The sequence below is a fragment of the Astatotilapia calliptera genome, chromosome 20 (assembly GCF_964374335.1).
Source record: "Astatotilapia calliptera chromosome 20, fAstCal68.1, whole genome shotgun sequence".
NCBI lineage: Eukaryota > Metazoa > Chordata > Actinopteri > Cichliformes > Cichlidae > Astatotilapia > Astatotilapia calliptera.
The window spans coordinates 2,028,451-2,045,026 of NC_137441.1; the positions used below are offsets into that span (position 1 = coordinate 2,028,451).

The 16,576-nt window shown below is 47.5% G+C and overlaps 1 protein-coding gene across 1 annotated transcript; it reads right to left on the bottom strand.

The window, feature by feature from the left end:
* Positions 1–134: 134 nt before the first annotated feature.
* usp11 (ubiquitin specific peptidase 11) lies at positions 135–16,529 on the bottom strand. Its single transcript, XM_026153512.2, has 21 exons — positions 16,265–16,529; positions 13,107–13,216; positions 12,898–13,028; positions 11,706–11,823; positions 10,583–10,728; positions 10,383–10,444; positions 9,801–9,900; positions 8,066–8,239; positions 7,126–7,284; positions 6,758–6,982; positions 6,421–6,504; positions 6,050–6,144; positions 5,769–5,972; positions 5,580–5,680; positions 4,860–5,354; positions 4,397–4,467; positions 3,891–4,003; positions 2,867–3,016; positions 2,668–2,783; positions 2,499–2,587; positions 135–2,358 (listed from the first exon to the last, which is right to left on the bottom strand). The coding sequence occupies exons 1-21, from the start codon at positions 16,372–16,374 to the stop codon at positions 2,176–2,178; spliced, it is 3,036 nt and encodes a 1,011-aa protein (XP_026009297.2). The 5' UTR covers positions 16,375–16,529; the 3' UTR covers positions 135–2,175.
* Positions 16,530–16,576: the final 47 nt, after the last annotated feature.

The following is a 16,576-nucleotide window of genomic DNA, read 5'->3' on the forward strand; positions in this document are numbered from 1 at the left end:
ACTTCTCGTTCAGCTGTGGTCATTTTAAAAACAGATGCGTCTCCTGTACGATGTGTGAGCGCGTCCTCCTCGTCACACACGCAATTAAAGCTAAAATAACGAGACAGAAGCCAAGAGTACAGAAAAACTGGATGTCTGGTAATAATCGTGTTTTATTCATATCAAAAGATTGAAGTACAATAAAATATTCTCATCTGATATTTGACAGGAAGACCAAAGAAAGAAATCACCCCAAGCCTCCCTGCTGCTCCACCCAGGAATGATCATATTAATCTTACATTACTTACAATACAAAAATACTGTACACAGCGCTGGTTTAAAAATCAGTGAGCAGCTCGCTCTGCGCCCGCCTCTGCACGCGCACACCCGTCCTGTGTTTTCAGCCTGAATCAAAGGTTTGCGTATAAATACGAAAAATGTCCCACACCACCGTAGTCATGTGACAGCTGCAATTATTCCATTAAAACAATAAATACCCGAAACAAAACGACCAAAATATACAGAGAAAAATTCATTTCTCATCCCTGACAGCTTTGTTTGATCCTCTGATTACCCACAACCCCCTTCAGCGAGCGACTGAGGCGTGCCTGTTTAGAAAGAAGAAATAAGGAAGTGAAACTGCTTTATGGATTAGTATTTAATAGTTTTATCTGTCGTAGGTCGACGTTGAGCTGCAGTTCAGAGCTGGATTTTTAAACGATGTCAGATCAACAAATGTTTGCGCTTCAGGACGAATCGAAACTCGGAGGGAAAAACAAACTTCAGTCCTTTAGTTCAGAGGATGGCGTTTTTACAGGCGCTTACAATAAAAAAAAATCACTGCATTAATATCATAAAGTCAGTCTGATCATCGTTAGTTCTGTTAAATCAGATTCAGCATGAACTCGCTGTGAAATCAACAACTTAAGAAAAGACTGGCCTGTTTTAGACTCGGATCAAAGCTGTAATCAGTGCATCTACGAACACTTTACAGCAAATACAAAAGGTCGTCGCAGGTTTGAGCTGCTCGCGAATTAAGGCTTTAACTGAAACCATCTCTGTGCTCGTTTCCTAAACGTGTCTTAGGAAGATGACCTTAAAAACTTTTATTATTTCATTTCTGCCTCAAACATTTGCTACGAGAAACTGGCTTTTCGAACTCGCTCAGCTTGAATAATTGTAAAAACTTTGAATGTGGAAAATGCAACAATGTGAACGTGAACTCGTCTGCACTCAGCGCGGCCTCTTCAGTCAGCTGACGCATGAGTGTCTGCGAGGTTTACCCCAGATAAACGAATGCTGGTGGGCACGTTCGCCGGTGCCCGTCGGCATCGTGTTTGTTGAGGGAAAGAGGGAAAAAACATGAACTGGAATGACCTCAGTGCAGGTGAAAGTGTGCGGTGACCTCTGACCTCTGTTAGTGGTAAATCTCGCAGACGTTGGCATGACCGCAGAAATAAAACAATGTGTGAAAGTGAAACTAATGCTGGTATTTTAAATCGGCCCTCTAACGACCACCAGGGGGCGACTTTCTGTGGCCTCACTAAACGCTGCTCGATGAGTCGCTGTTTAAGCCTCGCTCGTGATTATAATGAGACTGTCTGTCTTTTATATACAGTTTAAGGAAAAGAAAAAGTCAGCTGACTGCAGTACTGCTGCTGATTGGCCAAAGAGTCTCCCGAATGCGCGCTAATCTGGAGTTTGGTCTTCCCAACCTGGACGAGCATCAGACATCCAGAAAAATTCAAATGATTTTAATTAAACAGCTTTTCAAACGTTTGAATGTCAGATTACAAAAACTGAGTCAAGAGGAGATGAACTTATAAATGTGAACAGTCAGAGCTTAAATGCCAGAGTTCAGTTCCTCCCTGAAGCAGGAAGCAGACTGCTTTTCTGTATTCAGGTGTGAGTTTAAGCTCCGCCCTCCAGCAAACGTCACCTTCAGTCTTTGTGCACCAAACTACCTGAGTGTCGAGAGTTCACGGTGAAGGAGGAGGAGCAGAGGAGGAGCTGCGAGCTCCGCCTGCTGATGTGCTTTTTCCTGCTTTTGGAAACTTGGAATGAAGAGACGTCGTTAGAGGAAGTTCAAGTGTCGTCACCATAAAATTAAAAAAATAAATAGACTGAGAATTCTAAAAGAATAAAGACGAAAACCAAAGAAAAGGCTGCTCTGATGGAGAAAACCAAATTACTCAATCATTCTGTTTCCATAGTGATGCTGGAGGCGGCGCCCAGCTCTGCGGCATCCTCGTCGTCTTTGCAGGAAGCAGTGTCACTGGACGTCTGGCTGGAGGAGGTGGGGCCTGTGTTGGGGGCGGGCAGTGTGGGTTTTCTGATCTTGTCCTGTCGCTGGTAGAACAAAACGTAGGCAGCGTTGGTCTGTGGGAGGAGAGACGCAGACAAACATTACGTTGGTGTGATTCAAATAAAGACAACGCGCTGCTGCTTCCAACGATCATTAGTCAGGTGACAAGATCAGAGTGAAATCCGACTGAACAGGTGGGGGCGGGGGTACTGACCACAATCTGGTCCTCTGTGGCGTAGGTCACTTTACTGTCGTCAAAGTAATACCACTGACCGTTGTCCTTGTTCTTCGCATAGGTGGTGTCTGCAGAAACACGTGATGGTTAAAGTCATGTAGTCATGCGACAAACAAATCGCTGACCACAACATGAACGACAAACTTACAATGTCCATCTCTGAGTCCTCCGTAGTGATTGGACACGGCGATGAGGTCATAGCGGCTCGGAGGCTCCTCACTGGAGAGAGTCTTCCTCAGGAGGAAGCCGGAAAAGTCGAGGTCTCTGTAACATGAACATGTCAGCTTTCAGTGTGCGACTCCTCCATCAGTGTGTGTGCGTGCGTGCGTGCGTGCGTGTGCGCGTACCTGAGGGGGAACTCCACAATGCTGTCAAGCTTCTCTCTGGTGAACTTGGTGTAGGAGAACCTCTTGAGGTGGATGATGAGAACCTCTGGCAGAGACCAGAGATCCAGCTTCTTTGTGGCCAGCTGGTGCTTCTTACACACCGGACAGTACCTGAAGCGCACACACGGAGCAGATGTGAGTATCTGCAGTAAAGCTGTGCAGTGTAAAGGTTTTTAATACAATACAAATTGTATTTGTCACATACGCAGTACAACATATACTGAACATGTAGTGAAATGCTTGTGTCCCAACTGCGGACAGGCTGCAGATGTAGCCGCGACATTCAGGGGTTGTTGTTTTTTTTAAGCACGGGGCGTCTAGCCAGGACCCTTTTTCGATACCGGATGGGAATCAAACTTGCGACTCCTGAGTGTTATTTTGCTGCTTTGAATGACAGGTTTTCATCATTCAGTCAAAGAAGCAAAACAACAGCAAACAAAGAATATCTCATCATGCCGGGGACGCCGCTGCTGGGTTAATCAAGCAGGAGGCAGGAGGACGCCGGAGTAATCGGGGAGAACCCCGACTGGATTCAAGCTCAGGACCTGCTGTGAGGCAGCCTTGCTACCCGCTGCACCACCATGCTGCCCAGCATCTCAGTTCATCAGATTTTACATGTTGATGAATGTAAAACCTTGAAGCATGCCCACACTCTTTTTGTTGACTGGACTGAAAGTGTGATCTGACTCCAGGGCTACCACTAGAGGGCACTGGGCGAGGTCGATCACCCAGCACCACAGCAGCTTAAATTAACACCACTGAAATGAAAACGTGGACGGCATCTGCTTTTCAAACTCGGGACAGAAGCTCCACCCTGGATCTGGACGTTACAGACGCAGATGTTTCGTGCTGGTCTTTACCTGAAACAGGTGAAACCTTCAGAGTATTTAGTCTTTTAATCGAGCTTGTCCCCCAGTTTACTTCTCACTGGTTTCTGTGTGGTCAGCTCTCCTCAGACTCTCACTACTGTGTCTGTGTGTGTTACCATGGGTTCTCCTCCTCCAGCGTCTCCACAGTGGTGAACAGCTCGATGCACTGCTGCAGCTGAACAGTCATGTGCTGCTGAGGGACCTCCATGCTGGCATGCTTCACGTACTTCTACACAGGAGGAGGAAAGACAGATTTTAATGTCAGAGGTGCAAGAAGACAAATGAGTGTCAAACGTCTGTCATTCAGGTTTCATCGCAGTCAGAGTCCTTCTGTTTGCACCTGTGTGTTAAATTACGTCCTCAAACCACTCAGCCTGTTAAGATGTTACAGGGATGCTGTTCTTGTACCTTGGATGTTTAGAGCCTCTGTTTAAACCACTGACCAGACACCAGATAATTCAGATCAGTCTCTAAATGAACCAACAGATAAGGTCATGTTGTTTTTGTGACCCACTCAGTGCCACTTGTATTTGAACACATGACCCTCAGTTATTCAGAACACGCCCTGTGAATGTGTTACATACAGGCTGTGCTTTATCGAGGGTTAAATGTTGGCGCTGACCTCAGCCTCGTTCTCGTTGTAGAATCTCTTCTTCATGTCGGGCTCCCAGTCGATGGCCACGTAGGGCTGAGCTGCAGAGACAAAGGAAGCGTGAGCTACGCTGATACGCTGACGACAGGATGTGACATCGTCTGATAACATGGTTATTCTGCTTTCCTGCTGCACTGATCCATGTTAAGCATGGTTCAAGTTTCCAGTAACTACCAATAATCCCCATTAGCCGAAAGCTGTGCTCCGCCCATCTGCTGTTCAAACCTACTGTTTAGCAGAGGCAGCCAATCAGAAGAAAGCTTACTTGAAGGTTGAACTGAGGGGCAGCAAATGGCTCCACTCAGATGTTTTCATTTTATTCTGATTCATTCTCATCTGAGGCTCTTTCATCATCATCATCATCATCATCATCGCACTGATGAGTGACATCAGTGTGATGTCACAGAGGTTGTGTTTGTGCGTTCACACTCACAGCTGAAGGACACGGCGCTTCCTCCCTCTCCCATCCCCCTCTCGGTCGTCCCGTTGGAGTTGACCGCCTGGATGCTGAACAGACGCTTCCTCCTGACGTGACACGCCCTCCTCTTAGCCGGATGCTCATTGGCTGGCGGGCTGGGAGAGCAAGCCTCCTCCTGCTTGTCTTCTTCATTTTCTTCCTCGGTTGGCTCATGAGGCTGCTCCGCTGGAGGTTTTGAGCTGCGGTCGGCTCCTGCGGGACCGCTCGACTGCTCGCCGGGGTCCATGTCATCGGCGCTGTTGGCGTCTCCGCTGCAGCCGGGCTCCGTCTGGCTCTGGGAGCCGTTACTGTTCTCACCGGGGTCTCCGTGGTCCGGTAAAAGCTGAATGTGGTTCTCCTCAGCCTGTGGCTCTGTTGTGTTGCCGTCTGATTTCCTGTTGGGGGTCGCGTCACCGCAGGAGTAATCTGTCTGGGACGGGCCAGCAGGCTCCACTTCCTCCTGCTCGTCATCTGAGAAAACAACACAAAAGCAGCAGCTGCAGAGCTCACTCAGCCCAGATAAAACGTGTGAAAAGCGCACGAACGCGTTGTGTCGTTGTGTCGTTGTGTCAGCGTTTTTTATATTTCCTCGAGGAAAAGTTAAAAAAACACTGCAGGAGCCAAACAAATACGTGTATGACAACATGAAACGAAAGGCAGCATCAGACCTCAGAACCAGAAAGTAAAGATTTATACCATCACTGATGCCGTTGGTCTGAGTCTTGTACAGCTCCTCTTCATCATCTTCCTCCTCTTCCTCCAACTCCTCAGACGGATCAGGCAGTCGCACGTAGCGCCTGCACACACAGCGACACCGCCCAGCAAAACTCAGTATATTCAAAAACTGTGTGTGTGTGCGTGCGTGTGTGTGTGCGTTCTGCTCACGCCAGTCTCTGCAGGAACAGGTTGTAGAGCGCCTCCTGGCTGCAGCTGCTGCGCGGCACGTTGAGCAGCAGCGGGTGTCCGAATAGCGACGTGCCGTACGAGCCGCCGCCCGAGCCGTAGTCTCTGTAGTGCGAGCGCTCTCTCAGGTAGAGCGCCAGCAGCACCTGCTCCTCAGGCTGCTCCTCCAGCACGCTCAGCTCGTACCTGAACACGGGTTCAGCAGGTGAGTCACAGAAAGGCTTTTGTGTTTGGTCATTAGAGGACTGATTTTTTTTCCTTACACAAAGATGTCGTCTCGGTCGAGAATGGCGCTCAGACTTTCGCCCATGTTGTAGATCTTGTAGAAACGATGATTGAAGACATCAGCGACCACCATCTGGAACACAAAGTCAGGGGGAGGAGCTTTAAGGGACAGTCTGCTTCATACAGGATGAAATGAGGCCCAGTGTAAGATAAAGAAGGATTATTTTGAACTGAGTCGTGCCAAGCTGCCCTGACAGAGTTCACACGTTACAAACTGAAGCCAGAAACATACAAAGGCTGGATTAATGTGCAGCCAGTGAAACCACTTTTGATCTGCACGTGATCACAATCTTCAGTTTAGGTTAAAAGTGTGTTTAACCGAACCGAAACCTTCTGAACACACACTGACCTGAGTGGGCGGCACGCTGGTCATCTCTGACAGAGCTGAGCAGAGGTCGGACACTTTTCCTGCTTTAGGAACCACAACACGATGCTGCAGACACACACGCACGCACACACACGCACGCACACACACACACACGCACGCACACACACACGCGCGCACACACACACACACACGCACGCACACACACGCGCGCACACGCACACACACACACACACACACACACGCACGCACATCACAGAAGTTAGAATTTTCCTGGATAAGAGGAGAACCAAAGACCAGAAACATTTATTCAGTGTAACTGCAGAGACGTACACGACCACGGTCAGTGATGAGCGGTTACCTGGACAGGTTTGGCGTACGGGTCCAGGGAGACGAAGAACACCTCCATGACACGCTCCTTGCTGACAGGAAGCGGGACGCTCAGGTAGCAGAATGGGTCAAAGGTCACAGAAACCTTGTGGCACTCTGGACAGACCAGCGTGGACTTGAAGAGGCCGTGAAAAGTGTCGACGATCACAGAGTCGTTCCGCCGAAGGTGGTTACGCCACGCCTCCTCCGCCACTTCCTGTCAGATTAAACAGGAGCTGAATTGATCACAGCTAAAACCAACGAAGACGCTTTCAAACATAGAAAATGACTGAAAGGTGAAATTTAAAGACAGGAAGTGAAATGAAGCCCATCACACGCCTTTGCTCTGGCACCGCTCACCTGGTCCTGACGCCCATCGGCGTCCCGCAGCTCGATGTACTCTTTGTTTTTGACTCTGTTCAGGTCTTCGTGCAGCCCGTCCAGCAGGAAGGACAGCAGCTCCTGACTGTCGTGCTGCTGGTAGCCCAGAAACTGAGAAGCAAAGTGGCCCACCTTCGTCTGCACACAAACAGGAAGCAGGGAAACGTACCACTTCAGTCAGACCGAAGCTTCTGCCACACAGACTGAGATTACTCCCTGCCCCCCAGTCTCTCACCTACGCCCAACACCACTGCATGTAAATTTACTACAATTTACTTAAGTAAATAAAAAGAAGTAAATTCAAGAAGTATTTCTACGTTTGTAGCTTTCTGCTCTTCCTTCAGTACATTTGGGATGTTAATGTTTCATTTTTCAGAAACATCAGCCTACTAATATGTGCACACGTCCTTTAGTATATATTTAGATATTTATGTGCTCTGTAAAACACTGAGAGTAGCAGAGAAGTTTTGGGACATGAAAATAAAGCATTTGACTTTCACTTCACTGAACTTATGCATTTACTTTTTGAGTTTTTCTGTTTTGCATTGATAGTTTAGTTTATTTGGGATTTCATGACATTTCCTTCAATTGGGAACAAAATAGAGACAAAAGTTTTCTACTAAATCTCTGATTTCACATTTCCTCCTGTTGCTTGTCCTGCTGTAATAGGTGGGATAATAAAGTCTGTGTTTATATCTGTTTTAGTTTCCTGTGTAAATGTAATCACACTTAAAAATGTTCATTTAAAATGTTTTCAGGTCAGTTTGTGTCATTTCTGTCGTGCCGAGTCACAAACTCCGGCTCTTCTGGACGACGCGTCGCAGCCTCAGCTTTAGGGTACGTCAGTGTGTTTGTTTGGCTCGACGGGTGAAACACACCCGAGTGTAACGGGACACCTGTCAGGGTAACGTGCGGCTACCTTGAAGACGCGCGGCACCACAGAGTAATGCCTCCCTGACCACATCTGCTTGATGACGTCGGCGTAGGCCTCGGCGATCTCTCCCTTCATTCCCAGAGGGTTGGTGAAGTTCAGCTCATCCACATAGGAGTTCTGCAGGAAGTACTCCGTCAGGGGCGGGGTGTTACTCAGACACTGCAGAGAGACGAGGACACGAGGAGTTACTACACATCTGTTAGTGATGGGCAGCCAATCAGAACAGAGTTAGCTTAAGGGGGGAGGAGCTGAAACAGTTGCTTAAGCCCGAGGATAAACTGAGGAGTTCGAGGGCCAGAGGAAAACCGTTTGAACCGCGAGTTCTGCAAAGATCCTTTAGTCCGGGGATAAAACTACACAGAGATGGACGACTGTTTGCTTTTATTATTTTACACAAGAACGTTGCTGCTGCCGCCTGGTCAGAGCACGCTGCAGTGATGTCATCTGATTAAAACGTTAAAAAAGTGTTCTCGTGCATGAAGTGATGTTTTCAGTGAATATTAAACCGAAGCTCAGCTCCAAGTGAAATCCAAGGAGCAACACTGACACCACACAGGTGTTAATTATGCACCGAGCAGGTTTCATGACTCGCTGCGAAACAAACTGCTAAAATCCAGTTAGAGAACTTCAACGATGCACAAATGTCCTCGAGTTCTGATGAACCAGGGATTTCCTTCACAAAGCTCGCCGTCAGAGCAACATAATTACAGAGCGAGAGGGATCAGACACAGGGAGGAAGACGCTGCAGCATTTCACCTCTGCCAGGAAATGCAGAAAACCTTTATGTGACTATTTTACAAAACAACCAAAACATACAGTCTGTGCCATATTTAGACAGTTACACATGTCTGGACGAACCCTGCGCTTTATTCTGAGGTTCACACCCTGCACATGTTCAACAGTACCTGAACACTCAGCTGCCAAATGCATCATTTCAGTGTCGAGCAGCTCACACGTGTCGGCGTTCAAGCTGCAGTCAGAGTGACGAGTGAAAGAGAAGCAAACGTCTCTCACTGAAGGCGCCAAAATGAAAACAAGCTTCAGTCTAACAAAAAAGTCTAATCTGGTTCTCTAGTCGAGCGGGACCGTAGCACAAACGACAAACCACAAGTTGGAAGAAGAAGAAAAGCGTCTAATGTCCAATTACAAACTAAACTAGTTCAAATCATTCTATTTATACAGCGTCAAATCACAACAACAGTCGCCTCATTGCACTGTACGGTCGACCCTACAATAACACATACAGAGAAAAACCCAACAGTCATATGACCCCCTATGAGCACTTTGGCGACAGTGGGAAGAAAAACTCCCTTTGAACAGGAAGAAACCTGCAGCCTCTGCCACGACCAACAAGTCACTGCATACTTAATAAAAACAGAACACGTCGGGACGCCGTGTAAAATCACAAAAACACATATTTGGTTACAGCAGAAGATGAAAACAAAAGGTTTGTGAATCACAGCGTCCTGTTTTCATTCATGTTCGACGCAGCAACATCGTCAGCGCTGGGTTTGCATTCATACAAATGGTGCTGATGGTCTGGACTGCACTTCCTGACTGGCACTCGCAAGTATCAGGTATTTGTGTCAGTGGTCCCGGCTGGAGTCCAACCCAGGCCCCGCCCTGATGGACGTCACCTGCTCAGCCATGTGACATCTCTCTCTGTCACATGATCCATGTGTCTGGTGTAGCAACCAAAGTAAAAAAGATCAGTTTAAACCTGTAACGCTGAGTTCATGAAGCAGGTGTTGCCCAGGTTGGTGAGGCCACAGACGCCCGGCTGCCCTCTGTACGAGTCCTGCTCCTCCACAGAGTTCCTCCTGCAATCGAGAACAGAGTCAGCCGCAGACTCGCACACGGGAGCATTTACAACACCTGAGCAGCGTTACGGTGACAGAAACGCCTTTTTGCTCTTGAACAGGAAACCAAAACAAAGGGTCAGCTGACCAAATATGTGGGAAAGTCAGCTGAAACATGCTCGGACCAGCTGAATTCATTAAAGCGCACAGCTGTCCTAACATTTCATCATTCAGATCAACAGTCGAGTCAATGAAGGAAGCATTTTAACACTTTTTGTGACATCTAGTGTGTGAGAGAGCGACAGACAAACATCACGATGGTGATGGTATCACGCAACTTCTCCAAACAGGAAGAGGTGAAATCAAAGATGAGGAAATGACAAATAAAAAAAGGAACAAGAAAAAAATTCCTGCAAAAAAACTCAAAGTAAGCAGGTGAAGAAAAGCAGAGACGACGGAACGTGGAGAACGATGACAGCGACGAGAGAGGCGAGTGCGCTTACATGATCTGAGGCCTGGAGCTCGGCCAGGTGCCGTCTGCATTCCTCGTCTCCATGATCACCGTCTGACACACACACACACACACACACACACACATGTTCCAGCTTATCTCTGAGGTGGACAGCTTGTTATTTTAGAGTGGTGCTATGAGGAGAATTATTCCACACATGCAGCGACGTTAAGACTGTAGCGTCATGCTCACCATCCCCGAGCTCAAGCAGGCGTCCAGCACGCTCATGTGCACGTTCCTAAGACGCTCGCAGCTGCTGTCCGAACTCTTCATCCACAGGCGGCACTCTGAGCCCGGAGGTACCGAGAAGGCCTGACACATCGCCCTCTGGATCGAGTCTACACACACACACACACACACACACACACACACACACACACACACACACGAAGCACCGTGTTTGAAACAGCTGTTCGCGAACCCTCAGGGGAACATATTCTGCCCCTGACATCAGCTTCCTGTTAACATAAAGACGAACACGTGTTAGCACGACGCTCGTGATGAACCGCCCCCTTCCTGCTCGTGAAACAGAGAGACCACAGCACTGAAACTGATGCGAGAACTCTGCAACGCCGCGGAAGTTAAACTTCCTTTAATTAATGCTGCGACCCAACAAACTGCAGCGCAGCGTGACTTTGTATGTGGTGACGGAGGAATCTGTCCTCAGGTGAAGTTTCATGAGTGAATGTCATCAGGTTTAGTCTTTAAATCTTTCTGAGTTATTCGTTTGTAGAGAGACGACCTTTCACAGGCTTCAGTTTTCCTCAGTAATAAGTAACTAAGCAGTGACCTCTTTATCACTGTATATATGTATTTATCACACAGCTTCACAGCTGCTGCTGTCAAATTTGCTCTAAAACTGAATCTGATTCATAAAAAGAAAATGAGCTCACATGTAAAGCAGGTCCCGCCTTCTCCTTACCTAAACAGGTAACCTCTGAATGAACTGACAGCAGCTCCCCTTCACAGCTAGTTGGTTGAGAACAGGTTGGGTAGCCTGAGCTTTATCGGCTCATTGTTACCAGGCGGTTATTCACTCGTTTCCAAACTCTGTCTGCCGCCTTTGTTTGTGTTTCTGTTGCGTCACGCGGTGTGAAGCCGCTCCTGTGCATGTAATCTGCCACATGCAGTCACCTGGATGACATGGATGCACCGGCAGCTGGCAGGTTTGGACGAGTGTGGTTTAGAAAGTCTGGGAAAGTAACTAAACTACGAAGCATTTTTGTCTTTAAGGAGAGAAAAGGCCGATTAAACGTGAACCTCTCCTCTCGTTAGCATTAACCTCGCCGACACACAAAGCTACAGACGGACTCACGTATGCTGTCGGTTCGGCTGAACTTTGTGGTGACGGCGTTCTCCATGTTGCTGTGGAGGCAGAGGAAGATCTCGATGGGGTAAACCTCCACCTTCAGAGTGCTGGGCAGGTCCACCACCTGACACACACACACACAGACACACACACACACACACACACACACACACACACACACACACACACACACACACACACACACACACACACACACACACACACAGTTGTCACTACACTAACCTGTCTGAGCCATAACCATTACTAATATTGCTTCCTACCCTTTGATCCAACATTAAACCAATGCTTCACACAAGCGAATGATTTACTTTGCTGGGACTTTCCTCCTGTCACCAGTTGAGGGTCGGCTCACCACAGCGTGGCTGCCAGCAGACTCATTATGGTAAAAGTTCACGGCTCTGCCCATAAAGCTCTCTGCTCGCTGCTGTTCCTCGCCTCCTCGTGCAGCTCTGGCTGCTGCTGCTGCTTCTCATCAGAAACACGAGTCTTCATCGTGAAGTTTTATTTCAGTCAACAGACAAATTTGCCAAATCTGTCACGTAGCGAACAAAGACGGTGATGGCGTGCAGACAAATGTTTGCCTAAGGACGGATCGGGACCATCATGATTTAAAATATCTGAATTTACGTGGAAGTTACATGAAAACGATGCGCAAACTTCACCAGGAAAAGAGAGCATGTCACGAGTCTGTTATCCCGGCCGCTTAATAAAAAAGTCAACGTTTTCATTCGCCCTCTTGTTTCTGTATCATTTCATTTTATTCCACCCGTCATATCAGTGACAAGCTCATACTAGTTTTGCTTAAAAGACTCGTCCTTTCTCACGAGATTACAGGAAAACTCGTTGACAGTCGGAGGACGAGAAACAGAGAGAGTGACGATCACAGTGACGTTAATGCCCTGCTGCTCCGCCCTCGGGGGTCAGCACTGATCCTCAGTCTGACGGCGGCGCTCAGATGTGAGAAAGAGATGCAAAACAGGGATTCCAGGAAGTGATGTAAACACAGCAGCCAGACTACAAGCAGCGCAGAGCTGTGCGAGGAGACGCCTTGAAGACGAGAGCAGCCAGATTTACATCAGGGGAGGTTTTTCATTGTTATGTGTTTCAAACCTCACCAACAAAAACTCTCCGCTCTCATTCTGGACTCAGGGTACCGCGCGGCGCGTGGTGACGTTACCTTGCGTTCTAGCGGCGGCTGATCGTCCACCATGCCGTACCAAGACAGCAGCTTGTGCCACGCCTCTGCCGGCACCAGCACAAAGTCCTCGTCCTCCACCAGACGATCCTTCAGGTGGTACGAGTCCAGATCTGAAAGCAGGACACGACACTTCGCTCAAGGAAACAAATCATTTTGTGTCTCGCTGAAGCAAACGAAGTGTAACTGACCCTCGAACAGCTCCGCGTTGTCGATCTGACCCGGGAAAGACGTCGAGTTCTGATCTCCAGTCTCCACAAACTCCTTCCATTGGTCAAACCAGCGGCGATCTACCACATACCTACAACACACACACACACACACACACACATTATTACACTGCTCTTTGAGGACACATTCATAAAACACTGCTGCCTCCATCATAAACTTTACCGCTAACGAATCAGCCGAACACGAATGAATCGACGTCTTACCTGAGATTACTGCCAGGAATGGGAGTAAGAATTACTTAAATAATCAGTTAATACCTGATAAACAAAACAAAGAAACAAAGTGGCTGCTGATCATTTGTTTTCTTCAACCAAAATGTGGAAACCCCCAAAATATCCTGATGAAGGCACCAAAACCTTTGAATGAGTCGTTATTTTCATTATTTTTGCCTAAAAATGAAGTGACAGGATGATGTGTCAGAGACATTATTTCTCTGTCACGGTTTTATTTTAGTGGATTTTCTTTTTAAGAACAGTCCAAACAAAAGCAGCAGGCTGGGAAATCACACTAATGTGAAATCAAGAACAGATTACATAAATCACCGTAAACAGTTCACATTGGTGTGACATCGCTGCTCCTGAGACGCCAGAAGCAGCAAATATCGGATGTTTTGCTAAAATAAATTCATGGTGATCTTAACGTTTGGCATTTCTTCTGCTTTCTTTGTGGCCAGAAGCAAAAGCCGGAGCTTAACGTAGTCATCACTTCATGATCCCACATTTCTAACCTGTTTTCATCAAACCAGAGACTTTCTGTCATATTTGAAGCTGCAGCAGAGACACGACCTGCTCCAAAATTAGATGTGAAACCAAAGCAGCAGAGCAGGAAGCGTCACAGTGGCAGGCGTTAATAAATCTGATGGTTTGGATTGGAATGAAAATCCATCGCAGCATCAGTCCTCAGAGGTTAGACTGCAGCGCTCGGCCTCTGTGCTGTTCTGCTTTTAAGGACTCATTATTCTTTTATTCCTGTTTGACAGAAAACCGCTTTGCCTGCCGACGCTTCATAAAAAATGTAGCTGGCACTTTCTTGTATGGATAAATAATTTTCCATCTGTGGCTGATCTCCTGCAGGAGTAAATGTGAGCAGAAGCATCAAACTGTCAGCCTGGATGGCCTCACTGTAAACCTGTGAGCAGCCGCTGGCCTGCTTTGTGATTTATTTGAATATTGAACAGAAAGTAAATCCCGGTGACGTCTGACTCTGCAGCGCCACAAACCTGCAGAGTCACGGTGCTTCTGCTTCTCAGACCCTGAAGTCGGGTTTTTTCAAGTGTGAAGGGATGAGGGGCGTGTTCTAACCAGCGTCTGGATTTTATTGTTTATTTCCTGTCGCATGTCTGATGCAGCCGTTGTCAATCAGCATTTCAGTTAATCAGCAGCTCGCTGCACCCGTAAACACACCGAGTTTCCCTTTAAAGGTACTTTCTGTGATCGCAGCAGAATTCTCACTGACCGTCATCGTCTTTTAAATGTTTTAATAAAACAATATTTCACTGAAAGCTTTTTACAAATGAAATAACTCGAAATAAAAACGTGTTTTCAAAGACTTGCCGAGTTTAATAAAGGCTGCACTCACACAGCGCTGAATCCTTCAGTGTCTGCTGAAGTTTGAAATAACTCTGAAGAGTTATCCATCCATCCAGAAAAGGTGAAAAATAAAAACGCTGTAATAACATTTAACGCTGCTTCTACTCTCTGCTCAGCTAAGTTCACTTGGCTGAAACAAGACGTTTTCATGGTGTGGACTTTGCACGCTTCTCCTGTTTGTGCAGTCAAATCTAATCTCACCGAGCAAACAAGGAAAAAACAAACTGTCGTGGATGTGTGATGATAGCCTTTTTGATGCCTAAAACGTAGAAATAAAGCTACTTCCAGCTGCTCCTCGTGGGCACCAGAGGGAATTGTGTTTCCTGCTGTGTGCACAAACGGTCTGAACCACTACACTGTGGAGTCGGCCCCTAACAAGGGATCGTCACAGCAGATCATCTGCCTCCTGCCCACCCCATCCCACCTCTGAGCATCCTCCTCTGTCACACCAGCCATCTGTATGTCCTGCTTCACTACATCTATCAATCTTCTCTGAGGTCTTCCCCTTTTCCTCCTGCCTGGAAGCTCTGTCTTCACCATCCTTTGTCCAGTATATCAACTATCCCTCCTCTGCACGTGTCCAAACCATCGCAACCATGCCTCTCTAACTTTGAGCTTGTGTACTCATTTCCACTCCCGCCCATCCTGCTCACTCCTTGTGAAGATCTGAGCACCTTAAGCTCAGCCACCTGTCTTTCAAATCACAATGTCTTCTGTGAACATCACAGTCCACAAAGACTCCTGCCTCGTGTCCTCACCTCACCTGGGTGTTAAAGCTAATTCACTGGAACTTTCTTTCCTTTTAAAAGGGCAAAATATTAACTGTGAGTAAGTGGACAGAGATCGGTATATATGAGACCAGACAGATGAAAACTCAGAGTCCACAAACAGGTTAATAAATTATAGATTGTCACTATTTGACGAACGAATTAGACTATTTTGAAAAGCCGGTCTGATGAAGAGCTGACTGATCAGCTGATTTACAAATATCATTCCTGCTGATAATGTTTCAATCATATTTTTCTATTTCACTTTCAGTCGTGACAGAGTGTTAAATCTTTCCTTCTTCACTGGAAAATGAAACTGAAAATATTTACTGGCGGCCCTGCTCTGCATTCCAACACCTAAATGAGCAGGAGGTCGCCCAGAGGAGAATAAACTGGGACTGAAACCGGCTCGGCTTCGGTGATAAATAAAAACACGATCCGGGGGATACGAGGCGACCCTGAACGCCTCACCGGAGACAGCTGGTCGACAGGCTAACGTTAACAGCGCATGCTAGGTCAGAGCAACGTCTGCCTGCTTAGCATAAGCTAACACGGCTAACACGTAGCATTGAGCCGTTAAACCGTCCCAGAAAAACTCCAGCAGCCACACCAAAGCTGCTCCACCCCACAGTTAAAGCGGTTAATCACCGTTTAGCAGCGTTACCCGTGTGGAGATAATCGTTAGCCCTGTCACCGTATTTATCTGTGTGTGTGTGTGTGTGTGTGTGTATGTGTGGAGCGGAGAGGCGGTCGGACTCTCACCAGCTCTCCCCAGCGCGGAGCTCGCACTCCCGTAGAAGAGACTCGATCTCACGTCGCTGGGTCTCCAGGCCCGGGGACTCCGCGGCGGAGCAGCGGCTGTTGGCCGTCATGACGCCGATCAATCACTCATAAATGTCAGAGGTGTCGGAAATGTTAAAGAGAGCCAGGAAATGAGAAGCAGAAGTCCGCCGCCGCATTGATCTGCCGATAAACGGGGAAGCTCGCAGCCCTCTGTTTGCGGAAGTAGGAAACGGCTCAGACCCGGACGATGACGAATTCCGGCAGGAGACGCGCGAACTACCCCGGAGTCAC

Coding starts and splice junctions, on each gene's coding strand:
- usp11 (XM_026153512.2), bottom strand. CDS start 16,374: ATGACGGCCAACAGCCGCTGCTCCGCCGCGGAGTCCCCGGGCCTGGAG. Junction 10,729..11,705: donor CAGCCGAACCGACAGCATAC/GTGAGTCCGTCT, acceptor GTGTGTGTGTAG/ACTCGATCCAGAGGGCGATG. Junction 5,973..6,049: donor GACCGAGACGACATCTTTGT/GTAAGGAAAAAA, acceptor ACCCGTGTTCAG/GTACGAGCTGAGCGTGCTGG.